Genomic DNA, 22424 nt, shown 5'->3' on the forward strand with positions numbered 1-22424 from the left:
CCATTCCTAAGGGTTAATCCCTAATTAAATCAGCAGTGAAGACTCTCCAAGTCAACGGCAGTGCCTTAGCTCCAACATACCTAAGTTCGTCCATCTCCCTTTTCTTTTTCATCTCTTCCTTTTCTTTCCTTTTCATTTCCTGAATCTGGGCTTTCTTCTCATTCCTCTCTTCGCGGTCTCTGCATTCTTTCTCTGCCTCTAGGTCTGGGAACCGCTCCATTTTGGTCTTTTCCAATCGGTTCAGGATCTCATTCACTTTCTTCTCCACTGTCACAATTTTCACCTTGAGGGAGATGGAGGGAAAAAAAACCCTCAATCTTTATGGCTTTTCTCTTCCCCCCAGAATAGGGCAGGGCTTTCCAGCAGCTTAGCAACCCAGCTTGATTCCCTTTAGGAAAGAGACATCATGCTGAGCCCTCAACAGCAGAGACAGACACCCACTCAGCGCCAGGGCACTGCCACCTCCGGTGATGCTCACACTTACGTCCTTCTGCCTGTGAAAGCCTATCTGTCCCACATCCATGTCGGCCGTTTTCTTCAGGTTAGACCACGGAGTATAAACCACATTGACGTTGTTCATCTTGCAGCCTGCCAAGAGAGACTGTCTTCAACATGTGGGCAGGAGGACGCTGAGCAATGCGTCCCCTCACCCACAATTAAGTCACCATAATCCAACAGAGGAACAGGCTGAGAATGAACAAGCCACCAAGTGTTTCAAACCACAAAATACTTTTTTTTTAAAAAAGAAGCCACCCACAAAGGCAAATGGGAAAGCCGACCAACAATTCAAGCTAAAGTATTCTGATGAAAAGCAGGGTCAAGAGATCAGCTTCAGGGATCTTTGAGACTCTCTAAAATTGAATGCAAGTTTTATTGTATGTGTTTTTAAACAGGAAAGGACCAAACAGGTTTCCTCAGATTCTCAAAGGAGCCCTTGATCTAATAAAGGTTAAGCAGCAAGATAAAGTGATTCAAGACACCGGATTCTACCCTGCACTACCACAAACCAGCTGTGTCGCTTTGGGAAAATCCCCATGGCTCCTGGCATCTCATCTGAAACATGGGGAAACTGGACTAGTTTAGTAGAGCTTTTTGGTTTTTGTTTCTTTAGCTGTGGAACCTCTTTTACCAAAGAAAACATAACAAAGTAATCAAAGCAGAGATACTCTGGAGGAAACGGGTGCCAGGTATCCTGCTCACTCCTCCTCCTCTCCCCTCACCACCCCCACTTCGTGTTTCCCCTCCACCCCTGACAGCCTCGCAGGAGGCTCTGAGAATCACAGTTTAATCACTGGTCCAGTGCTAAGGCCCTTCCAAATTAGATGGCAATACATTTCAATGTTTATTAAATGACCACGTACACTGGGGAGATCTGGTGAACACGACCTTACCTAAGCGATCAGTTAACATCGCCAAAAACGAGGCAAAGTGGCAGCATGTGCCTCCTGACTGTAATGCATGAGACTTCACTTACGTAGTATTCCTGCCACAAAATGCGTAATGTGGTCCTACTGAACAGGAAGCGTCGGACCAACCCAAAGTGGTCTCCACTCTAAAAGTGTCAACGTCTTGAAAGACAAAGAAGTGTCCAGATTAAAGGAGACCAGAGATACATGATAAGTGAATAGAACGTATGATCCTGGATCAAAAACAAAAAACTGCTATAAAGTGACGGTAGTGGGACAATGGACAAAACTTACATATGGACTCTGTATAACAGCATTGTACCCATGTTACATTTCCTGAATTTGATCACTGTAATGCAGTTACTTACGACAATGTACTTCTTAGGACATGCTGAACGGTCATGATGCCTGTGATTTTCTTTCAAACGGTTCAGCTAAAAAACCACTGAGTGAATTACAGGGAGAAGGCAAACAAATACGGAAAAACTGCTGATTCTAAATTTTCTTGCAACTTTTCTGTAGGTTTGAAATTTTTTTCAAAATTAAGTCAAAAAAATCTCCATGTGCAAGGCACTGTGGGAGATACAAACATGGATCAGATAATGGATCCTGCCTTTGAAGATTAAAGGAAGACAGATAAGTACATAAATAATTTCAATGAAAATTAGAAGTTATCAAGTGATATTGGAAAGATACAGGTGAAGAGTTAAGGGAGTTCAGAGAGGGCAGTGGTCACTCAAAGCTGGAGGAAGGAAGAGGCTCCGTGGGAGAGATTAAGTTCCTTAATTCTTAATTTCTTAAATTCAGCTTCCTCATCTATAAAATGAAAGTGATATCTTAATTCAGTCGAGTTGATCAATGAACAATCTGTAATGTTCCTGGCACAGTGCCAGGCATGTAATTAACATTCAGTGCTAGCTGTTATTACTATTACTGTAACTACAGCGTAGCCCTTGAACCTGAGCTCGACTCTAGACATGTGATGACTGAGCAGAAGTGTAACACTGAGGGCAGAGGGAACAATACAAGCAAAGGCACAAAGCAGGAAAACAGCAAATATCTGCTTTGGCTGGAGTATGAAATACATGAAGGGAAACAAAGTCTGTGGTTAGATCAGAGATGCTTAAATGCCAGCTTAGGAAGTTTGGGTTTAACTGTAGAGGCAAGGTGAAGGCTGTCACAGAAAGTGTCTAAGCTTTTAGAAAGTTTAATCTGGCAAGAGATTATAAAATGAATAAAGAAGAGGCTGACCAGATTCTATGACGACAAACAGCCCTGAAGGTGGTCAACCAGGGAGGGAAATATTTTAATAACACAGTGACGCAAATGTAGTGTACTTAGCAAATCTCACAGCAAAGACAATCTTCTTCACTCCTCAGCATCCTCTGCTACTGACTCCTGAGAGTGAGACGCTTGGGCTTAGCTCCTTATGAGTGAGCTATCCCTGTGGAAGGCTGAAGAGGAGAGAAGAGTGATTCAGTGATTCAATGGCTCTTCCTCTTTTCTGCTTTCTTTAGAGCTAGTAAACTATAACGGGATTAAGAAGAAAGAGGCCGGGCCAAGAATAACGAGTCCAAAGCTCTTTTAATAAATTCACAATCTGCTAGCCAGGGGCACGAAAACACATTAAAGAGGTTGCAACACACAAGGAAGGAGGATAATGACGTAGTTTCAATTTTCATTATTTTTCTTTCCATAACCAAAGATTTCAACTGGAAATCTGAGGAGCTCTTCTTCTACTCATAAAAATGCAATGTCCTAAAACTAACTGCAATTTAATGACTTATGGAGTTGAAAGTGAATGGCTCTGTAAGACAAGACTTCCAGTTTCTTTGGCTAGGCACCTGATTCAGTAAAGCTGCCGAGTGAGATGCAGGCAACGCGGACTAAGTGATGGGGGAGGGAGCACACTGCCCAGCTCTTCTCCTAGAATCACCAGCTCCCGGGACCCGCTGTCGTCTCTGTGTCTGCCCCATGCTTATCTTCTACGCAAACCACATTTTTTCCGAACCCTCTGGATCACCCCTCAACTTTATATCAAACCAAACTTACCTCTACCTTATCCAGGTCCATGTCCTACAACTAAAATCCAGTGTACTAGCTTGTTCCTGGCAGAATACCATCACCCAGCTCCCCTTTATAACTGTCACCTCCACTCCATGAAGTGTCCTATACTGACTTGACAAATTAAATCTTGAACAGTAGAACTAAACCAGCACCAAGGCCAATACTGCAGGTCCTACTTAGAACATGGAGGCCAATTGTCTCAACACTCTTTGCACATTAGAATCACCTGGAGAGCACTGTAAAAATACTGATTCTAATGCACAACCCTAGACATATTATTTAAGATTCTCTGGGAGATAACAAGATCAACGGACTTGACACCTTCACAGTTTACAGGGAGAAGAAAGTATGGAAGGAGAGAAGGAAAGAAAGAAGAAGTAGGAAAGAGTAACTGGGAGACTTGGGTCCTAGAATCTAGTAACAAATCATGGAAACAAAGACATCAACCAACATTACAAATAAAGCCATGAGACACATCGCTTGTTTGGCAATTAACATAATGTAATTTCCAAAAGTCTTTCTACAAGTAACCTTAGGGGTAGGCAGGTCTAGACAATTTTCTTTTCTTTTTTTTAAATTTATTAATTTATTATTTATTTTTGGTTGCATTGGGTCTGTTGCTGTGTACGGGCTTTCTCTAGTTGCGGTGTGCGGGCTTCTCACTGCAGTGGCTTCTCTTGTTGTGGAGCATGGGCTCTAGGTGCACGGGCTTCAGTAGTTGTGGCACACGGGCTTAGCGGCTCCGCGGCATGTGGGATCTCCACAGAAGGGCTCGAACCCATGTCCCCTGCATTGGCAGGCAGGTTATTAACCACTGCGCCACCAGGGAAGCCCTAGACAATTTTCTATTCAAGGTAAAGAAAACAGGGTAAAAAAGACTTGAGATAGGGCCATGAAAATTAGAGGGGCAGGGAGGTTGGCTTTCAGTTCTCTGACAGGTAGTGCAACTGCCATCTTAAAGAACAAAACAGGGGAAAGGCATGTTACATGTCATTCCCTTGACTCAAGCTAAAGTCAGTAATATGTTCTCTAAGATGTAATCATTTCAGACACAGAGAAAGCGGTGTTAATTCTGAAAACACCTCTAGGAAAACTGACCTTGAATGCTATTGGCCTTCACAAGATGGGCACAGTCCATCAGTACTTCCTTTGGAATGTCTTCTATTTTCTCCCCCTGAAACACAAGAATAAACCAAATGGTCCACTACCTTGTCACTGATCAATACTGGAGCACTTTTATAGGGCTCTGCTACCTTACTAGGCACAATTTTATTAAAAGCAGGGGCTCTTCAACTGTATTTCAAAACATTGAAAAATGAAGTCCATTGTGGAAATGTTTAAGAGAAGGCAGGAATATGGAAAGTCCTGACTTAATAAGTGGGGAAAAAAACAGGGTATGAAAGAAAACCACTAAAATATTAACTGTATTTATGTCTGAGTCATTTTTCCCTCTTCTCTCTCTTACTTTTAGAAATCTTGTGGAGAAATGGTGCCTATTTTTGGCAATGGGAAGTCTTCTTAGCTGAGGTCCCTACAAACTCCCTCTCAAGAGACATCTTCTAGTTTTGGGTCTCCGTGATCTGTTAGGTCATCTACCCTCGGCATTAGTCAGGAACCAAGCTCCTGGTGTGTTAGATGTAACCTTCTACCATAAAAGAGAAAAAATACTGATTCATTCTCTTTACAGATACTGTATCAAAGTCAAAGCTGAATAAGCAAAGCCATTCCAAAAGAACAAAAATATCTGAGGCAAGAGCTAGTGGAAATCAACTCAGCACTTGGCTATTAGGCATGGGATTACTGAAGCACTTCTGTCTGGGAATGAAATGTTTTATCTACCTAAATATTTGAGCTTAATTAAGTTTATTCCATTATGGTTCTACTTTTCCCCTTATTTTAAATGTCTCAACATGGAAATCTCAATTACCTAAATGTTGACCAAAAAATACGTGATTTAAGTTTGTCACTACTTTAACGCCATATCTCATCCTGTGAGATCCCCTGACCACTTAAATAGAGGATTCTGAATTTACCATCTTGATAACACAATGTCATCATCATGAATATCAACCTTTACACTAGGCTGTAATACAGTGATAGTGATGCCTTCAGGGGCATCTAAAATACACAGAAGCTGACTGACCCTATACTAAATAAGTCAAATCAATAATTAAAAAACAAAACAATAGCTACCACTTTTTGAATATCTGCTTTTTGAGTGCTAGGTACACTAAATAAATTGCCATATGAAATGGATAGTACTACGCTCGCTTTGCCAATGAAGAAGATGAAGCTTAGCGAGGTTAAGCAACCAGGCCCAGCTCCCAGTATCTAGTAAGTGACAGAGGTGAGAGGTGAACCCAGGACTAACTAAAGCCATGCTCTAACAACTGGCCCCAGAGTGTGGTGCTTATGGAGTTTTTGTGGGAACGCACAGCTTCTTGGTGCTTGATATCAGGCTATGTCACAACATCCCTTCTTGCTACCTGTACCTATTGCTATTCCTGAAGCAATAGCCTCTTCTTGTTTTGCTACTTCCAATATAATATGAGCAGACCAAATAAAATAAAATAAAATAATTCAGCTTAGCATTATGCATAAAGTCAGAGTAAACAAACTCTGCACGGAGAGTGTAAGGTACTCTCCATATGTAAAGGCCAGAATTTTGACTGTGGGCTTTGTGCCATCTGTGTTAATGAGATAAGCAACCTCTTGATAAGGGAGATTTTTCTATAGGTTTCCAAAAATCAAATAAGCCTAGGAAAAAACACTTGTTGGATATCCATGATCTTCAAGGCTTGGGTTGAATTCACCTGAATTTGACAAAGAAAGAATGAACACACACAGCGCTTAGCATGTGCCGAGCATCATTCTAAATGCTTCAGTTATGCTATAGCTCATTTAATTCTCACAACAACCCAGTAAGACAGGGACTGTTAGCTCCCTTTTACGGATGAGGAAACGGGCACAGCTGAATAACTTGCTCAGAGTCGCACAGCTGATAAGCAGCAAGGCCAGGATACAAAGCTGGCAGTCTGGCTCCAGAGTTTGGGTTCTGAACTACTTATACCTAGTCTCACTGCATTTCCAACACTTACTTGGTACCTACTAAGTGCAAAGGGCTATGTCGTTTACTGCAGGAGATCAACCAGGTAAAAGTTCCTTAAGGAGCACATATTTTTATCTAGCACATTACGTGCTTCCAAAAGAAAATGAAATCAAACTCCTGTTCAAACAAGTTCTAACTGGTGGCAATGTGAACTTGGGACTGCCCACCATTATTTCCACTTTCTGATGCAGCAGAACCCAAAGGAAAAAATTTAATCTGAACCAAAAGGAAAGTTGGGAACACCATACTTTATCTTCTCTAGACTTAAAATAGTTCCAAAATGGCAAAAAGTTGCCTAGGAAAATTCAGAATTTTGTTCCAGCAAAGAGTTCACAATCTTCTTTTTTTTTTTTTTTTTTTTTAACAACACAGTTCTCAAAAATATAAATAGAATAAGTAAAGATGTGGTAGAATGTTTTACCCTGTTAGTAAATTAAGGAGTAAATATTATAAGCATAATGAAGTAGCATCTTGTATTTATTAAATTGGTCAAAAGGCTGCTATTTTTCTGAAGTTATAAAACCCCAAAAAGTTTTTGGAAAACCTATATATATATCAGGTAGCATTTTAAACCAGCATAATATTTTCAAAGGGCAATCTGGCATAAAAGGAGTTATCAAAATGTTTATATCTTTTGACCCAGTAATTTCATTTCTGAGAACTACTCTAAAAAAAGAAAAGAAAAGAAAAGAAAAATAGAAAGTAGTTCATTAAAAAAATATTTCTTGTTGGGGATTCATAATGCTGAAAACTGTAAACTGTAAACAAGGACAAGGGAGCTTTCAAATTAACTGTGGCATATCATCAACTCAAAGCAGCCAGTCAAAACAATAAATATGAAAATAATGCAGTAACGTGAAAAAGTTTGTAAACTGTCACTTTAAAAGTAATACAATCTTTTTGATATCACGCTCCATGAGCTGTTCGTGTATTTTGGAGATTAATCCTTTGTCCGTTGTTTCATTTGTAAATATTTTCTCTGAGGGTTGTCTTTTTGTCTTGTTTATGGTTTCCTTTGCTTAAAAGCAAAAGCTTTTAAGTTTAATTAGGTCCCATTTGTCTATTTTTGTTTTTATTTTCATTACTCTAGGAGGTGGGTCAAAAAAGATCTTGCTGTGGTTTATGTCAAAGAGTGTTTTTCCTATGTTTTCCTCTAAGAGTTTTACAGTGTCTGGTCTTACATTTAGGTCTTTAATCCATTTTGAGAAAACCGTAATTCAAAAAGAGACATGTACCAGTGTTCAATGCAGCACTATTTACAATAGCCAGGACATGGAAGAAACCTAAATGTCCATCGACAGATGAATGGATAAAGAAGATGTGGCACATATATACAATGGAATATTACTCAGCCATAAAAAGAAACGAAATTGACTTATTTGTAGTGAGGTGGATGGACCTAGAGTCTGTCATACAGAGTGAAGTAAGTCAGAAAGAGAAAAACAAATACCATATGCTAACACATACATATGGACTCCAAAAAAAAAAAATGGTTCTGAAGAACCTAGGGGCAGGACAGGAATAAAGACGTAGAAAAGATGTAGAAAAGACATAGAAAATGGACTTGCGGATACGGGGAGGGGGAAGGGTAAGCTGGGATGAAGTGAGAGAGTGGCATGGACATATATACACTACCAAATGTAAAATAGATAGCTAGTGGGAAGCAGCCGCATAGCAGAGGGAGATCAGCTCGGTGCTTTGTGACCACCTAGAGGGGTGGGATAGGGAGGGCGGGAGGGAGGCTCAAGAGGGACGGGATATGGGGATATGTGTATGCATAGGGCTGATTCATTTTGTTGTACAACAGAAACTGACACAGCATTGTGAAGCAATTATACTCCAATAAAAATGTATTTAAAAAAAAGTAATACAATCAACCAGGGGAAGCCAAGGTGGAATGCAGACTGAGACAAAAGAACCTAAGTGTGTGACAGACATCACTGAAAGGCATGAGGTGGGGAGGACGCAGAGCAGCTGACAAGTAACTGTGACAAACAGCATTTTGAATGGAAACTGTAATTGCACTGTACTTCAGTTGATAAAGTTGTTTCTTATGGGGATACAGGCTAACAAATCTGAAACCACTTCCATATATACTGGATTCAGATAAGCAAATGATGGTGGATGGTGGGAGCCAGGCTTCCCACTGTCTGAGAAGGAAGGAATAGATAAACAAGGAAGGAATGTGAGAAAGGCCCCTGTAGTAACGGGTTCATCAGAGACACCAGTCATGGTTAGCTTACTGTAGATACAGAAAAAATTATGCATACGAATGACTCACACGGGTTAGTATACCTACACCTATTTCCTAGCTCTGTCACACGAGAGGGCCTAGAAGCAATGATACTCTAGTAGCAGTGAGCACACCCAGAGTCCAGATCTTGATTTCTAAATACCATTTCCCAATAAAAGAAACCAAAGTTCCTCAGAGAAATGGCTGATCCTAGAGCTGGAGCAGGGAAAACACAAGGTGAGCCTGGAGCATCCTGAGTGTCAGAAAGTAAGGAAGTGCTCAAAAAGTAAAACGACAGGAGCATGTCCAGGGAACACAAGAGCCAAGCTGGCAGAGTGAAAGCAGGGACAATTTTAGCAACAAAATGACACAGTACTGGATTATAACCCAAAGTGAAAAGTAAATGTGTGAGTCCGTACTGATATAAGTAAATGACTGAATTAAATACATGGGAGAGAAGAGATGAATCTTCCTTACAGAAGAATTCCAAACAATATATGCAGGTACTCCCCAGGCCAGGACGTGGAGCTCTCCCCCTTGAGTACAGGCTGGACTTAGTGACTTGCTTCCAAATAATAAAGTATGTGGGGAGAAGAGCAACTCTCTAGTGAAGAAACCTGACAGACATTACCCTGGCCAGGAGGTCAAGGTTAACACCATCGGTGGTAAGTCCTAGCAATGCATATACCCCTGACATGATGGGATAAGAGCACCTCACCTCTGTGCTAGTGTTCCCCGAAACCCGTGACTCCAGCCTAGTCATGACCTGGTCAGTACTTCTCAAACTGTCAAGGTCATGACAAGCAGGGAAAGAGTGACAAACTGTCACAGACCAGAGGCTAGGCAGACATGACAACTAAAATGCAATGTGGGACGCTGGACCAGATCCGGGAACAGAAAAAGGACAATAATGGAAAAACTGGAGAAATCCAAATAGAGTCCAGAGCTTAGTTAATAGTGATGCATCAGTTCTGGTTTCTCATTTCGGACAAATCTACCATGGTAACGTTAAGATGTTAGCAACGGGGAAAACTGGACATGGGGTATTTAGGAACCTGTACTGCCTTTGCAACTTTCCTGTGAATCTAAAATCATTCCAAAATAAATATTTTAAAAAATACACATAATTATCCACACCCTATGATTCAACTACACAAAATACAACAGATGGATATAAAGACAGATTGGAAAAACAGTGGTTTTAGGTGACTAGGGAACATTAAATCTTTTCCCTTTACTACAATAATGCTGTTTTAAACCTCCCAAAGCAGCCCCTGATAACTAGGAACATATATGCCCTTGGTGAGGCAGGAGAATCACATGAGTCTGAGAAAAAGGAACTACAACATGATCTTCCTAGAAGACGACAAAGTCCAGTAGTGTCAACTGAAATGACAGGGAGAGAGAGCAGAGGTGACACACAGCACACCTCAGCTGGCAGGACAAGGCGGTGCTTCTATCTGGGAAATATGTGCTGTGTCCCCTTCCAAGCCTCAAAAATCACCAGAATTGCCCTTCGTGATTTCCTGGGTTGGGGGAAGACATCTCTTCATTTGCTAATTTGTAGACTTTTGTACATATTTATTACTCTAAACAATTTATTTGCCAAAAAAAAAAAAAAAGGACAGAGGACAAGATAGGATGCTCCTCACTACAGAAAAAGTCACGAATCCATGTTTAAATCCAGTTACCTTATGTAATCGAAGGTATACATGAGCCGAAGAGAGTTTGTCCACATGAAACCTACAAAGAATGAAAACCACTTTTAGCAAGAGGTACAAGATAACCATCTCCTCAGGCCACCTGCATTTAAAGCATTCCACTCCAAAAATATTAATTCAGTGCCTACTGCACACTGAGCACTGTGGGGGGCAGAAAACAGTCACCACCTCCAAAGAGCTCACTATCAACTGGGAGAGGTGAGAAAAACATGGAATGTTCTGCAGCTGTGTGAGGCTAAGTCCCAAGATGAGTACAGGAGGCAATGAATGTTAAAAGCCCAGGGAAGGGTGATTTTTCAAGTGAGAAAGAGCTATCAGTGACCCAAGGCTTCACTGATGAACTGAGACTTGGTGGGTCCCAAGCTGAACCACGGGACTTAGAGTAAACACGGGGAAGGAATTTTAGGGGAGAAGAGAAGGGAATGAAAGAAGTCAGCAAGACTCCAGGGTTTCCAAGCCTGGGAGACTCACAGGACCACTGACAGTAACATCTTACAGTTGGAGAGGGAGCCAGTTTGGCAGAAAGATGACAGGTTTGGTTTGGGAAATCCTGAGTTTCAAGCAATGGCAAAACAATCCAAAGCGAATGTCAATCACAGAGATGGAAGAGTCAGGTAAGGACTGAAGCAGTAAGCAGACCACATCACCAAATGGGTCAGACCAACAATTCATCCAGCTGAATTACCTCTGACAATGACACTAATATGTGCCTCCTGGGAAAGCATGGTGATTGCCCTTTATGACGCTGTCCTAAAAATATTCAGAATGCCCTCTCACCCCACTATCCTAAATTTACCTTTCATTAAGGCTCTATCATTCACCAATTTAATTAAATCTTTTAAAACTTACTTCTTTTTTCACCTAGTCCAACATTTGGGGATTTTAAGTTTTTCCTATTTACAATTCACCAAATGAAGGTGACCGCTCTCTCCAACACCCAGAGAGGCCTCCAGAATGCTAGCCAACGATGTAACACACGACTGTCACCTCGTGATTTCTGTTAACTTTTCTCTTCCTTAGTCCTTTCCTTTCCAGACTGAGGAATGTTCAGTAAAATCCTGAGGAGGCAACGTCACATCCCATTATGTATTTCTTTAGACATTTTCTTAGCATTAATGGATTTTTTTAGAGCTGAAAATGGTTACACACTCATACCTGGTCCAAGACGTAGGCCGTGTGATTCTATATAAAGGTCAAGATTTGCTGTTTCTCATGCCCTCTTTAAAAAGGTTAAGCATCTTGCTAGTCACTTTGGATAAAGAAAATTTTTACACATTTTTGGCAGTCTATGATGACTCTCGATTTTATTCCTAACCATTAGTGATAGCCAGAATTGAATATAACATCTTAGTTTGATTTATTTTTCTTCTGCTGGTTCATTTACTTATTTGCATTCCCACATAAGAGATTGCTACTGATTATCATCTTCAGCTTGGAATTTTCTAGCCAGAAAATGTGTTTTTTGAAAATCTGGAAATTATACCTCACTACTCTGTTTCAGAGTCTTAGGAAAATACCCCATTAGTAAGCAGGCTCAACTGAGAAAACTTCTCCCATTCCAATTTGTTTTAAGTTCTCTATTTATAACAATTCTTTTCTACATACCCATAGTAGCTTGATTGTATTCTGATTTTCCTTAGAGGTCTCTGATGTGGAATTTTATCAAAAGACATGCACAAGTAGTTTAATGTATATACACACTGGGTTCATACATAGGCAGTCAAAGTACTAAAACACACCCGGGAATATCACTGCTGATCTACACCAACTTCAGGCTTGTAGGTATACCTCTAAAAAGTGCAAGGGGAATGCATGTCCCCACGGCGCTTTGGTTGAAATGTAAAACGAACAAAAAAGTCAGTTCTGTAAACAAACTATTTTGAGTGAGTTTCCTTAAAAAACCTTCCAAACCTCCCAAAATGCTCACTCCAAGTTTAAATTATGCCCACTAGTTCCCTAGTTCCCTCTCTTCCTTGTTACCTTCCTCTCCCTGCTTAATCACTATTACTCTTTATTGAATGCAGAGACTAGAAACATGAGCATTCCTGACCTGAGAATGCAGAGATGCACGGGACCCCAAGCTTGGTCGTTTAACTCCTTAAAGTGGGGTCTCTGGAAATACTACTCATTAGGGGGTTTGGAAGCAGTGAATGCACACTCTTTGTATTTTCCTTTGTTTAAAATGAATTTAGTTCCATTTTCATTTAATCCTAGAAAAATTCTTTGCTTAAAAGCACCTTAGGAGGTTTCCTGGTATCAACTTAGATGCTGACATTCCCAGAGGTTAAGCTCCAGGTTGAAAATCTGCCCTGGAATGTAGATCAACTGATTCATTCTTTGCACACCCAGGAATGTTTCCAGGATTGACAGTTTATTAACCGTAACAGGTCTTGAAATTTAGGGCTCTGCCAGCTCACACCTGACCTAGAATAGCTTCTGGAAGTAAAAGTCGGTCACTTCCGACAACAGACATTAAATCTCAAGATTAAAGAGTGTCGAAATGGCTATCGGGAAGCTATAGACACCAGTCTGATAAGTGCCTTCCAGAAGTCTACCTTAACGAAACAAAAAACCCAAGTCATAATACATGAGGTGTAGGTTGTAAATTGGAAATTTCGTTTCCACTTAATTTTTTTTTAATGTCAAGTAAAAGGCTGTAGTGAACTGACTTTCACGGTGCATCTGAGTATGTAACCTTTCCTATGCAGGTACTTTTGCCCCAAACCTTACAGCAGGTAACTGCGTAACAGGTGTGATCATCCTTATCTATTGTGTGACAGATCTGGAGATCTTTGGGGCCCTAAGGACAACTGAAATAATCCAGCCAAGGGTGACAGGTGCTCAAAATGGAGATGACCAGAATGCAGTTACTGTGAAGACATGTCCAGCAGAGATCATTTCCAGACAGGCAGAGAGCTAGTCAATTAGAAAGTCCACATCTATTGAACACTTACTATGTGCCAGGTCCTACGCTAGGTAGTGGGACAGAGTAGTGAACAAACCGGGTGGATCACTGTCCTGGGCTGGGCGGGGGAGGCAGGGGAGCAGAGATTATAGTCAAGGGTCCTAGGAAGGTAAGCAGCACCCAATGCAGAAGCCCTGAGCAGTGCAACCTGCCCACCTGAGGTATGGGGGCACCAAGCAGTGTCCACCTTGATGACATATTTGAGTTCAGAAGATGGGCCGCTGTGCTGGAACAGGGGGCTGATAAAAAAAAGCCTTTAAACTTCCTCAGGTTTCTAGTGCCTCTTGGTTCCTGGAGTGTGGACTTCAGAGAGGGCAGACAGACAGGGAAGCACTTCCACGAGGTTAGGAGGCAGCTCCTTCACAATGAGGTAGGCTGGAGCCAGAGAGGCACCCTTCAGTGGGCTCCTGCAGGTAGGCCCGGGGGTTCCGAGAATGGCTACATCTAGGGAGTAGCTTAAGTTAGTCTCTGGGCAATATCTTTCCTACCAGATATCCAATGTTGCATACCTTATTGAAAATCAGTCAACTCTTCTAAAAAGTGGCAGCCTAAGCTCTGTCACTATAGGGAATTAAGTGAAGGATCTGGGCCCAAACAGCCTGAGGGAAGACAGAAACAGGGATCTAGAACTCGAGCTGGCTGGGGGCCAGCAACGACCCGAGTGGATCTGTTCAGTTTCCCTTAGCCTGAATTTCCTCATCTGAAAAATGGGCATGATATTCGTAACTATTTCACAGGGTTGTAGTGAAATGAAATGTATTAGTGGAGGTAAACACTCAATAGGATCTGACCTACAGTTTATGTGTTTGGTAAATGTCCATTACTACTATCATTAAAGCCAACAGGATCCGAGTGCTTCTCCTCAGGGACGGCATTTGGTAGGGGGGTGTTAGGAGTCATAGAGACCATATCCCGCTCTATAGTAGGTCGAGTTAGGCTCCAGGAGAGAGACATCACAAGGGTCAGAGGGAGTGGTAGAAGCTGCAGCTAGAAAAAGAAAGCAAACTGAGTATGAGAGCATTACATGAAAGAAAAAGAAAGTAGCAGGAATCCATGAACTCCTCACAGGTTTTGGGTTTGAGTTGTAGAAAAGCCCATATAGCATCCCAAGGCAGTTAGAAAAAGAAAAGAATTCAACTAAAATGAAGGGTTTTTTTTTTTCTGCATTTGTTTTGTTGTTTTTTTAGACTGGGTTTGGTGAGGAGCAAAATAAAATTATCTTGGAAGGAGGCTAAGAAAGAATATATTATAAGTTTTGAAATTTCCATAAATTCTTTTAGAAAGAGGGGGTAGGGGCTGGATCAAGCCAGGGTTAAACTCTTTGTTGAGAAGACAAAGGGAAGCCAGGCTGTGTTTTCTCTAAAGCTGGACCTGGTCAGATGCTCCACCTATTCCACCGACATGGAAGCTTGAATCTGTTTTCTTCACTGCTTCTTGTGAAGCCTGCATCCATCCACTCAGAAAGAGGGGTCTGAGTGTGTTAAGTGCAGTGGTCTCAGTAACCTACTATGAGGAGAACACACAGGAGGTAAAAGCCTATGTTCCTGAGACCTTTGCAGTGAGGCCCGAGATCTAGCCCTAAGACCTCATTCCCAGTTAATGTGGTAATTATAAATGAAGGGAGCTGGCAGTCAGCTATTTACCACTGAATATTCATAGCCAAAACGCAAAGCATGAGTTCTAGTTTTAATCATAGGAGTCAGGTGGTTGGTCAAGTCTAAGAAAGTAAATAATGATGCATAAAAAGCAGAACCAAAATTGCTACTTACCAAATATCTTCAGGCCAGCCATACTTTATCAGATCTTCATCTGCAGAGAGACAGGACAAAGAAAAGGAAAAAAAAGAGAAATGAGTCTTAAGGGATACAAACTACTATGTATAAAATAAATAAGCAACAAGGATATATTGTACAGCACAGAGAAATAAAGCCATTATTTTGTAACAACTTTAAATGGACTACAATCTATAAAAATACTGAATCAGTATGTTGTACACTGAAACTAATACAATATTTTATTTATTTATTTTTAAAATTTTAATTCAGTTTTAAAAGTATTCTTTGGTTCTTTTATTTATCTGTTTATTGGCCGTGCTGCACAGCTTGAGGGATCTTAGTTCCCCGACCAAGGACTGAACCTGGGCCACGGCAGTGAAAGCGCCAAATCCTAACCACCAGACCACCAGGGAACTCCTACATATGTATATTTTTAAGGTTAATAATATATATCTCTACAGAAAGGTTATCTCAATATATACCTCTAATAGCCATATTAATAATTAGTAATACAGAAGCATTACTTAAATTATTAAACCTAAAGTTAAAAATTGTAAGGTAAAGTGATTCACATATGATGGTTTAAAATGTACTCAAGTATAATCTATCTAACTTGAATGAAGTATTTATTTTCCAGAAAAGCAAAAAGATGATAGAGCACCCTCTTGGATGAGGGTACTCTAAGCAACTGCAGACACCTTGAGTTTTCTGAAGGGTTTTCTACTAGCTTAAGTAAGAAGCTGAGCAAATAGTCGACAAGTAATCAGAAAAATCAGAAAAAGGGAATTATAAAAACCTCTTTTCCTCATCTGGGCAATGTTTGGCTCCCTGGTGACACCTGCTGGCTAATAAAAAGAACACACCTGAAAAGCTTTTTAGAGAACGTGACTCATTCAACTTAAAATTCATTTATGTTCCATCCAGCCCTTAGCCTGAAGTCATCAAGGCTACTAGAAGTAAACGTGATGTGCTAGGAGTACTAGAGAACAGGCAACTTAAAAATGTAATACTGTTCTTACAAAGCAGACTAAGAGAGTTGGATAACTCTAAGAGTGCCTGGGGAAAAGTATTCTACGTACAGATTTTTTTTTCCTACATATACTTTAAGGACAGCAAAACACCACTCCAGTGGGCTCCAGACAGAATCTAAATTTACATCTGCAGACATAAACTCTGTATCTAGATTTGTATCTGTAGAGAGAAATTCCTACAACGGAGGTTTAAAGGATTCATTCTAGCCCATCCTAACCCACTCTTCCACGAAGCCTTCTCAGCTCTCCCTAACCACATTTACTCTCTGCCCCCTCTACTTCTACAGTGTTTGCTATTAATATCACTTCATTTTGCCCATACTTTTGTTTAACAGACTTTATTTTTTAGAGCAGTTTTATATTCACAGCAAAACTGACCGCTCTTTGGTTTTGTATGTGCCTCCACCTGAATGAACACTGTGAAAACACAGACTCAATCTTCCTCTTTGGATACTCAGAGGCTGGCACATGGCCTCACACAGATCAGCCCCAGCAAACAGGAAACTACAATGGAAGGGAAAAGAGACACGGTGGGAATGTCCCCGGCACAGCTGCCTGCATCGGCAGCACTGGGAGCCCATCAGTGTGCACCGGAATCAAAGCAGCCCTTCGCTGTAAGACATACATAACGCTGTCCCCGCCCTACCAGGGCTGCACAGTGCAAAACCCGCACGACCTCGGCTTTAGGTGCCTCTCAGGAACCTGAGTCTTGGGTTCACACCCTTCGGGTGGTAGAAGGAAAAGTAGATTTGGTCAGGTTTGGATCCATATCTACTGTAGATAACTAGGACTCCTATAACGGTGCCTTATTGTTCAATGTAATATAGGGAGACAGTTTCCCCTCCCCAGCTATGCTCATCAGCAGGACGCTATGAGAAAACGTATACGTGACAATTCACGGGTTACTAGGAGAAATATAAAGCTCAAGTAGTAATATGCTGCAGACAGCTTCTCCATTAAGTCACAACCAGAGTCAATGGCATAAATTCATTGTAAGGAAAAAACCGTTTAAAAATTAGTTATTGGGCTTCCCTGGTGGCGCAGTGGTTGAGAGTCCGCCTGCTGATGCAGGGGATGCGGGTTTGTGCCCCGGTCTGGGAGGATCCCACATGCCGCGGAGCGGCTGGGCCCGTGAGCTATGGCTGCTGAGCCTGCGCGTCCGGAGTCTGTGCTCTGCAACGGGAGAGGCCACAACAGTGAGAGGCCCGCGTACCCCCGCCCAGAAAAATAAATAAATAAATAAATAATTAGTTATTTTATGCTATTGGTTTTTTCTCTTGGCTAGGATGTGATACCCTTGCTTATACTGATTCTGCTTATGGTTATAGCAGGGTTTGAAACTGTTACATAGATCTGATTTATAATTATATAGTTATATAACTATATCACATTATCGTATTTATAACATTATATATATTATATGTGATGTATGTGTATATACACCAACTACATATACTTAGCATGTATAACTATATATATACATACAACTATATGCTTTTATAAAACTATATGCATAGTTATATCTAAGTTATATATAACTTATCACTGTTCTTTGACATCTTTTAATTTGGGGCCTTATTTCATTAATCAAGGGTCTCATACTAAAGAATGTTATACTTGTCTCTTTTAAAGGATCAAGTTTAAACTGTCAGTTACAAACGGCAGCTAGAACAGACACTGATGGTTTTAGAAAAGGAAAAAAAAAAAAAGCAATACCTGAGGGTTAAAGAAAAGTAACTGAGGTGAATCAGGCAGCTCGCAGACTACTGAGGCAGTCACCCAGGCCTGGAGTGTTCCCAGGGGAGAAAGGAGGCGGCTTTGGGGAGCTCCAGAGCGAATCACCAGTTACTGAGTGCCCACCGTGGGCCAGGCACTCCCCCCAGGCTCTTTCATTTAACCTTCACAGCCCTGTAAGGCCGATACCGTCCCAGGATCCTCTTCTTACACCTAAGAACCCTGAGGTTCTAAGGGGTTAAGTAACTATGGCTAGTTTGCTGAAGAGCTGGGATTTGAACCCAGACTGGCCAGACTTCAGAGCTGTCTTTTCCAGAACATGATGCTGCCCTCAAGAGAAGAGCAACTGTGCTTTTCAAGCGTGGAGAAGAGGAATTCTGTCACCTTCTCCCAGCTCCCTTGTTGCAGTTCTTTCCTCCCTCTCTTCAGTGTCCCACATCCTGAGGGTCAGTGCTATCACCTCCCTGCTCTCTCTCTCTTTTTAAAATAAATTTATTTTTATCTTTGGCTGTGTCGCGTCTTCATTGCTGTGAGAAGCCTTTCTCTAGTTGCAGAGAGAGGGGGCTACTCTTCGTTGCGGTGCACAGGCTTCTCACTGTGGTGGCTTCTCTTGTTGCCGAGCACGGGCTCTAGGCGTGCGGGCTCAGTAGTTGTGGCTCGCGGGCTCTAGCGTGCAGGCTCAGTAGTTGTGGTGCACGGGCTTAGTTGCTCTGCGGCGTGTTGGATCTTCCCGGGCCAGGGCTCAAACCTGTGTTCCCTGCACTGGCTGGCGGATTCTTAACCACTGCGCCACCAGGGAAGCCCTCCTCCCTGCTCTCTTGATCAAGAAAGCTACAGTTCCCTTTCGGCGCCCCCCGCCACTCGTGCAGTCAAAAAGGCGATCCCTAAATCAGTGTTTTTCTTGTAAACTTTAGATCAAATGCATTAGTGAGTCAGAAAATTAATTTAGCAGGTTAAGACTAGTTTTTTTAAAATGAGATACAACAGAAAATAGTATGGGTATTTTCTGGTAAATTTTTGTTTTAGTTAGGTGAATGTTTGTATCATTTAGTCATAGGAATGTGCACGGTATGAGATAACGTGTTTCATTCTGAGAGTGGTCAAGAAAGCACTGTTAACATTTCAACTCAAAAAGAACCATCTTCTGCCTCAAAACAACCAAGATATGTTTCTTTTTTTTTTTTTTTTTTTTTTTTCTTTTTGCGGTATGTGGGCCTCTCACTGTTGTGGCCTCTCCCGTTGCGGAGCACAGGCTCCGGATGCGCAGGCCCAGCGGCCATGGCTCACGGGCCCAGCCGCTCCGCGGCATATGGGATCCTCCCAGACCGGGGCACGAACCCGTATCCCCTGCATCGGCAGGCGGACTCTTAACCACTTGCGCCACCAGGGAGGCCCCAAGATATGTTTCTTAAATGAGGTAAAAATGTACAGAAAATGATCTTTTCAAGCCACAGATTATTTTTATTTGATGAAAACCAGCACAAGTTAACCTCTAATTCCTGTCACCCCTAAATCAAATGATACCACAAAACTCTTTGTAAAGTAAGATTCTAATCAGCCACAGGTGGTCCAATTAGCTCAACTATTATCTGATATAATGAAAGTCTAAGAAAGTTAATCCTTTGGAATTCCTTATAACAGGTTAGTTAGTAGTTAACTGAAAACTCATATCCAACAAACCACTGGGAGAAAAGGCAATTAACACTTACCTGCTGGAAATTTCAAAATCAAATGCTTTTGAAAACTTACTTTCATATTTATCCTTTCCCATGTAAATAGTGTAAGCAGATGAGTTAACTAAGACAAAACAAAAATAAGAATAGTTAGATAACTTCAACACCGACACAACTGTTTGATGGGAAAAACAAGTGACAAATGCTTATTAGGGGTCGGCAAAACATTCTTGGCCTGTAGGCCAAATCCAGCCCTGTTTTGGGACAGCCCTTGAGCTAAGAATGATTTTTACATTTTTAAAGGGTTGAAAAAAGCAAAATGAAGAAGAATAAGCTAGAGAGACCGTATGTGGCTTACAAACTCTAAAATGCTGACCATCTGGAGAAGGTTTACCAACCCTCATTAAAAATGGCTACTTTCCTACTTTCTCAGGGATTTAGTTCAACGCAGTTCAGTCCTATACTTCTGCCTTCTTCAAAATAGTTTTTAAAAAACAACGACCAAAACTCTTCACCTCGACCATTTAAAAATAGGTTCCTATACTTAGGCAAGTTCTATTTTTCATAATTTGATTTAGCTATGTCCTAGGTGTGCTGCAAATTATAATAAGCTCCCTATTACAACGGCTCCCTATTACAAGGGGAAACAACGGCTCTCAAGCTTCTTCTAATCAGTGGCTCTGAACCCTGTTTACACATTAGAATCACCTAATTTTGCCCCAGCTCCACCTAAGACCAACCAAATCCAAATCTCTGGGGATTGGGGTTTTGCAAAAGATCTCTTTTTACAGTGATTCTAATGTGAAGTCAGCATTAGGGACCACTACTCTAAATCAAAAAGAATATTCTGGGTATGGTTTACCTTAGAAATGACATTTGCTTTCCTGAGCTAGTGTGTTTTGATGTGGGCATCCTCCATCTGGAATCAGTTAGGTTTTGTAATTGAAATGCTAACTGGGTCCTGGTTTTCCGAGCTAGTCTACCAAAACCTGTTAGACCCCGTTTGGACCTAGACTCCTGAATTAACAGCCACTGAGCCTCTGCCTACAAAGCCTGGCAGACAGGTACAAGCTTGGGCCAGGCAGTCTGCTAGCTGTCGCTCCAGAGGACTACCGCGTGAGTGGAGCTCTGAAGGCTGGGAAGCAGCACTCTTCCATCTACAGATCCCTAAATTCAGGATTGCCTGCACATTCAGAATGAGAAGCTCCTTAAATGATCAATCATAGTTGCCTCTCTTGGGGACAGAAAACTCCCAATTCCTTCAGTTAGCAGTTATGATGACTATAGTCCATAATTACTTGGAAATAGTTGAGAAAAATAACTTGAAAGAAGAGAATTTTGCACTGACCAGTTGACAGAAATACTTGTCTATAACAGAGCATTATATTAGCTTGATAAGCCCTTTGCATAGCATATAACAAATGCCAAGTGCAGGAATACAACTAAAAAGTGTTTCAGATCCTCTCTGTACATTGTTATATGGGTACACCCTTTTGAGCCTATAAATGTCACCACTAGGAGTATATATCCTACTAATTAATACTCCGTCAAGCAGTGATGTTCTTTTTACAACTTAAACACTCATTAGTTAAGACTGGTTATACACACTATAGAATATCCATAAACAAAATACCATGTACCCATTAAAAAGAAAGGACAGGTGAAGAAATTAAACAGCAGAACAGTATTTTTGTGTATCTATACACAGTAATATTCAATTTGTAAAAAATAAGTAACTGTATATACATAAACATGTTTACATATATATTTTTAATACACGCACCCATTTTCTTTATACCTTGGAAAGATATACATTTAATTGTTAACAATAGTTACCTTGTCTACTTGCTTATAAAATGTATAGATGGTTTTTGTAATCAGAACAAAGGTAATTTTTTTAAATGATCGAAATAAACAAAGCTGTCTCTGCAGGACAAGCTATCTAAATTACAGCCAAGAGAAGGACAGATGGTTCTTTGGATGGTTGACCTATAAAGTGAGGTGATTAAGAACATAACTGCTACAAGCCCAGATGAGGGGCATTCTACAAAGTAATTCTTCAACTGACAGTGTCCGTGTGAGAGACAAAGACTGAGCAATGCTCCAGATCAGAAGATGCTAAAGAGTAATGAATGACAGCGGAACGCAACAATGATTTGTAATTTTCCTTTGTTATAAATTCATCACTAGGACACTGATAAAAACTGAATAAAAGCTGCTGATTACACACTAGTATTGCTGCAGTGTTAATTTCCTGATTTTGATAATGAAGAATGTCTTCTGATAAGAGAATATCCTTGATTTTAGGAAAAACACCCTGAAATATTTAGAGGTAAAATGCAACTTACTAACAAACGGTTCAGGAAAAAAAAAAAATCTGTGTGTGTGGAGAGAGAGAGTTGGGGGGGAGGGGAGCTGGAAAAAGAAAGAGAAAGGGGAAAAGAAGGAGATAAGGTATATGTGGTAAAATGTTAAAATTTGGGGAATCTGAGAGAGGCTATAAAGGAAATCTTTTACTATTCTTATAACTTTTCTGAAATACTGAAATTATATCAAAATAGAAAATTAAAAAGGAGCATGACTGCTGAGTAAGAAATCTGAATTAAGCTCCCATCCATGTTAGAGGGATAAAGGAAAAGTAAATTGAATTATTCTAGTATTTTTGTTACTCTCACCCAAATATTAAGGTTGATTAGTATGGGAACTAGTT

At 40.9% G+C, this 22424-nt stretch overlaps 1 protein-coding gene across 2 annotated transcripts in view; it reads right to left on the minus strand.

Annotated features, from left to right (window-relative positions):
• The window catches only part of CCDC25 (coiled-coil domain containing 25), a 38861-nt gene that overhangs the window by 14180 nt on the left and 2257 nt on the right, over window positions 1-22424 (minus strand). Inside the window, exons 2-7 of one of the 2 annotated variants that reach the window (XM_060102606.1) lie at window positions 19791-19838; window positions 15271-15310; window positions 10507-10558; window positions 4572-4647; window positions 485-588; window positions 81-283 (exon numbers count right to left, since the gene is read on the minus strand). In XM_060102606.1, coding sequence (XP_059958589.1) covers window positions 81-283; window positions 485-588; window positions 4572-4647; window positions 10507-10558; window positions 15271-15310; window positions 19791-19838 — 523 coding nt within the window. Of the gene's footprint in view, window positions 1-80; window positions 284-484; window positions 589-2757; window positions 2861-4571; window positions 4648-10506; window positions 10559-15270; window positions 15311-19790; window positions 19839-22424 lie in introns of those variants that run through there. The other variant, XR_009532863.1, reaches the window with a different exon arrangement.

Source organism: Mesoplodon densirostris, chromosome 6, assembly GCF_025265405.1.
Source record: "Mesoplodon densirostris isolate mMesDen1 chromosome 6, mMesDen1 primary haplotype, whole genome shotgun sequence".
NCBI classification, from domain to species: Eukaryota; Metazoa; Chordata; class Mammalia; order Artiodactyla; family Ziphiidae; genus Mesoplodon; species Mesoplodon densirostris.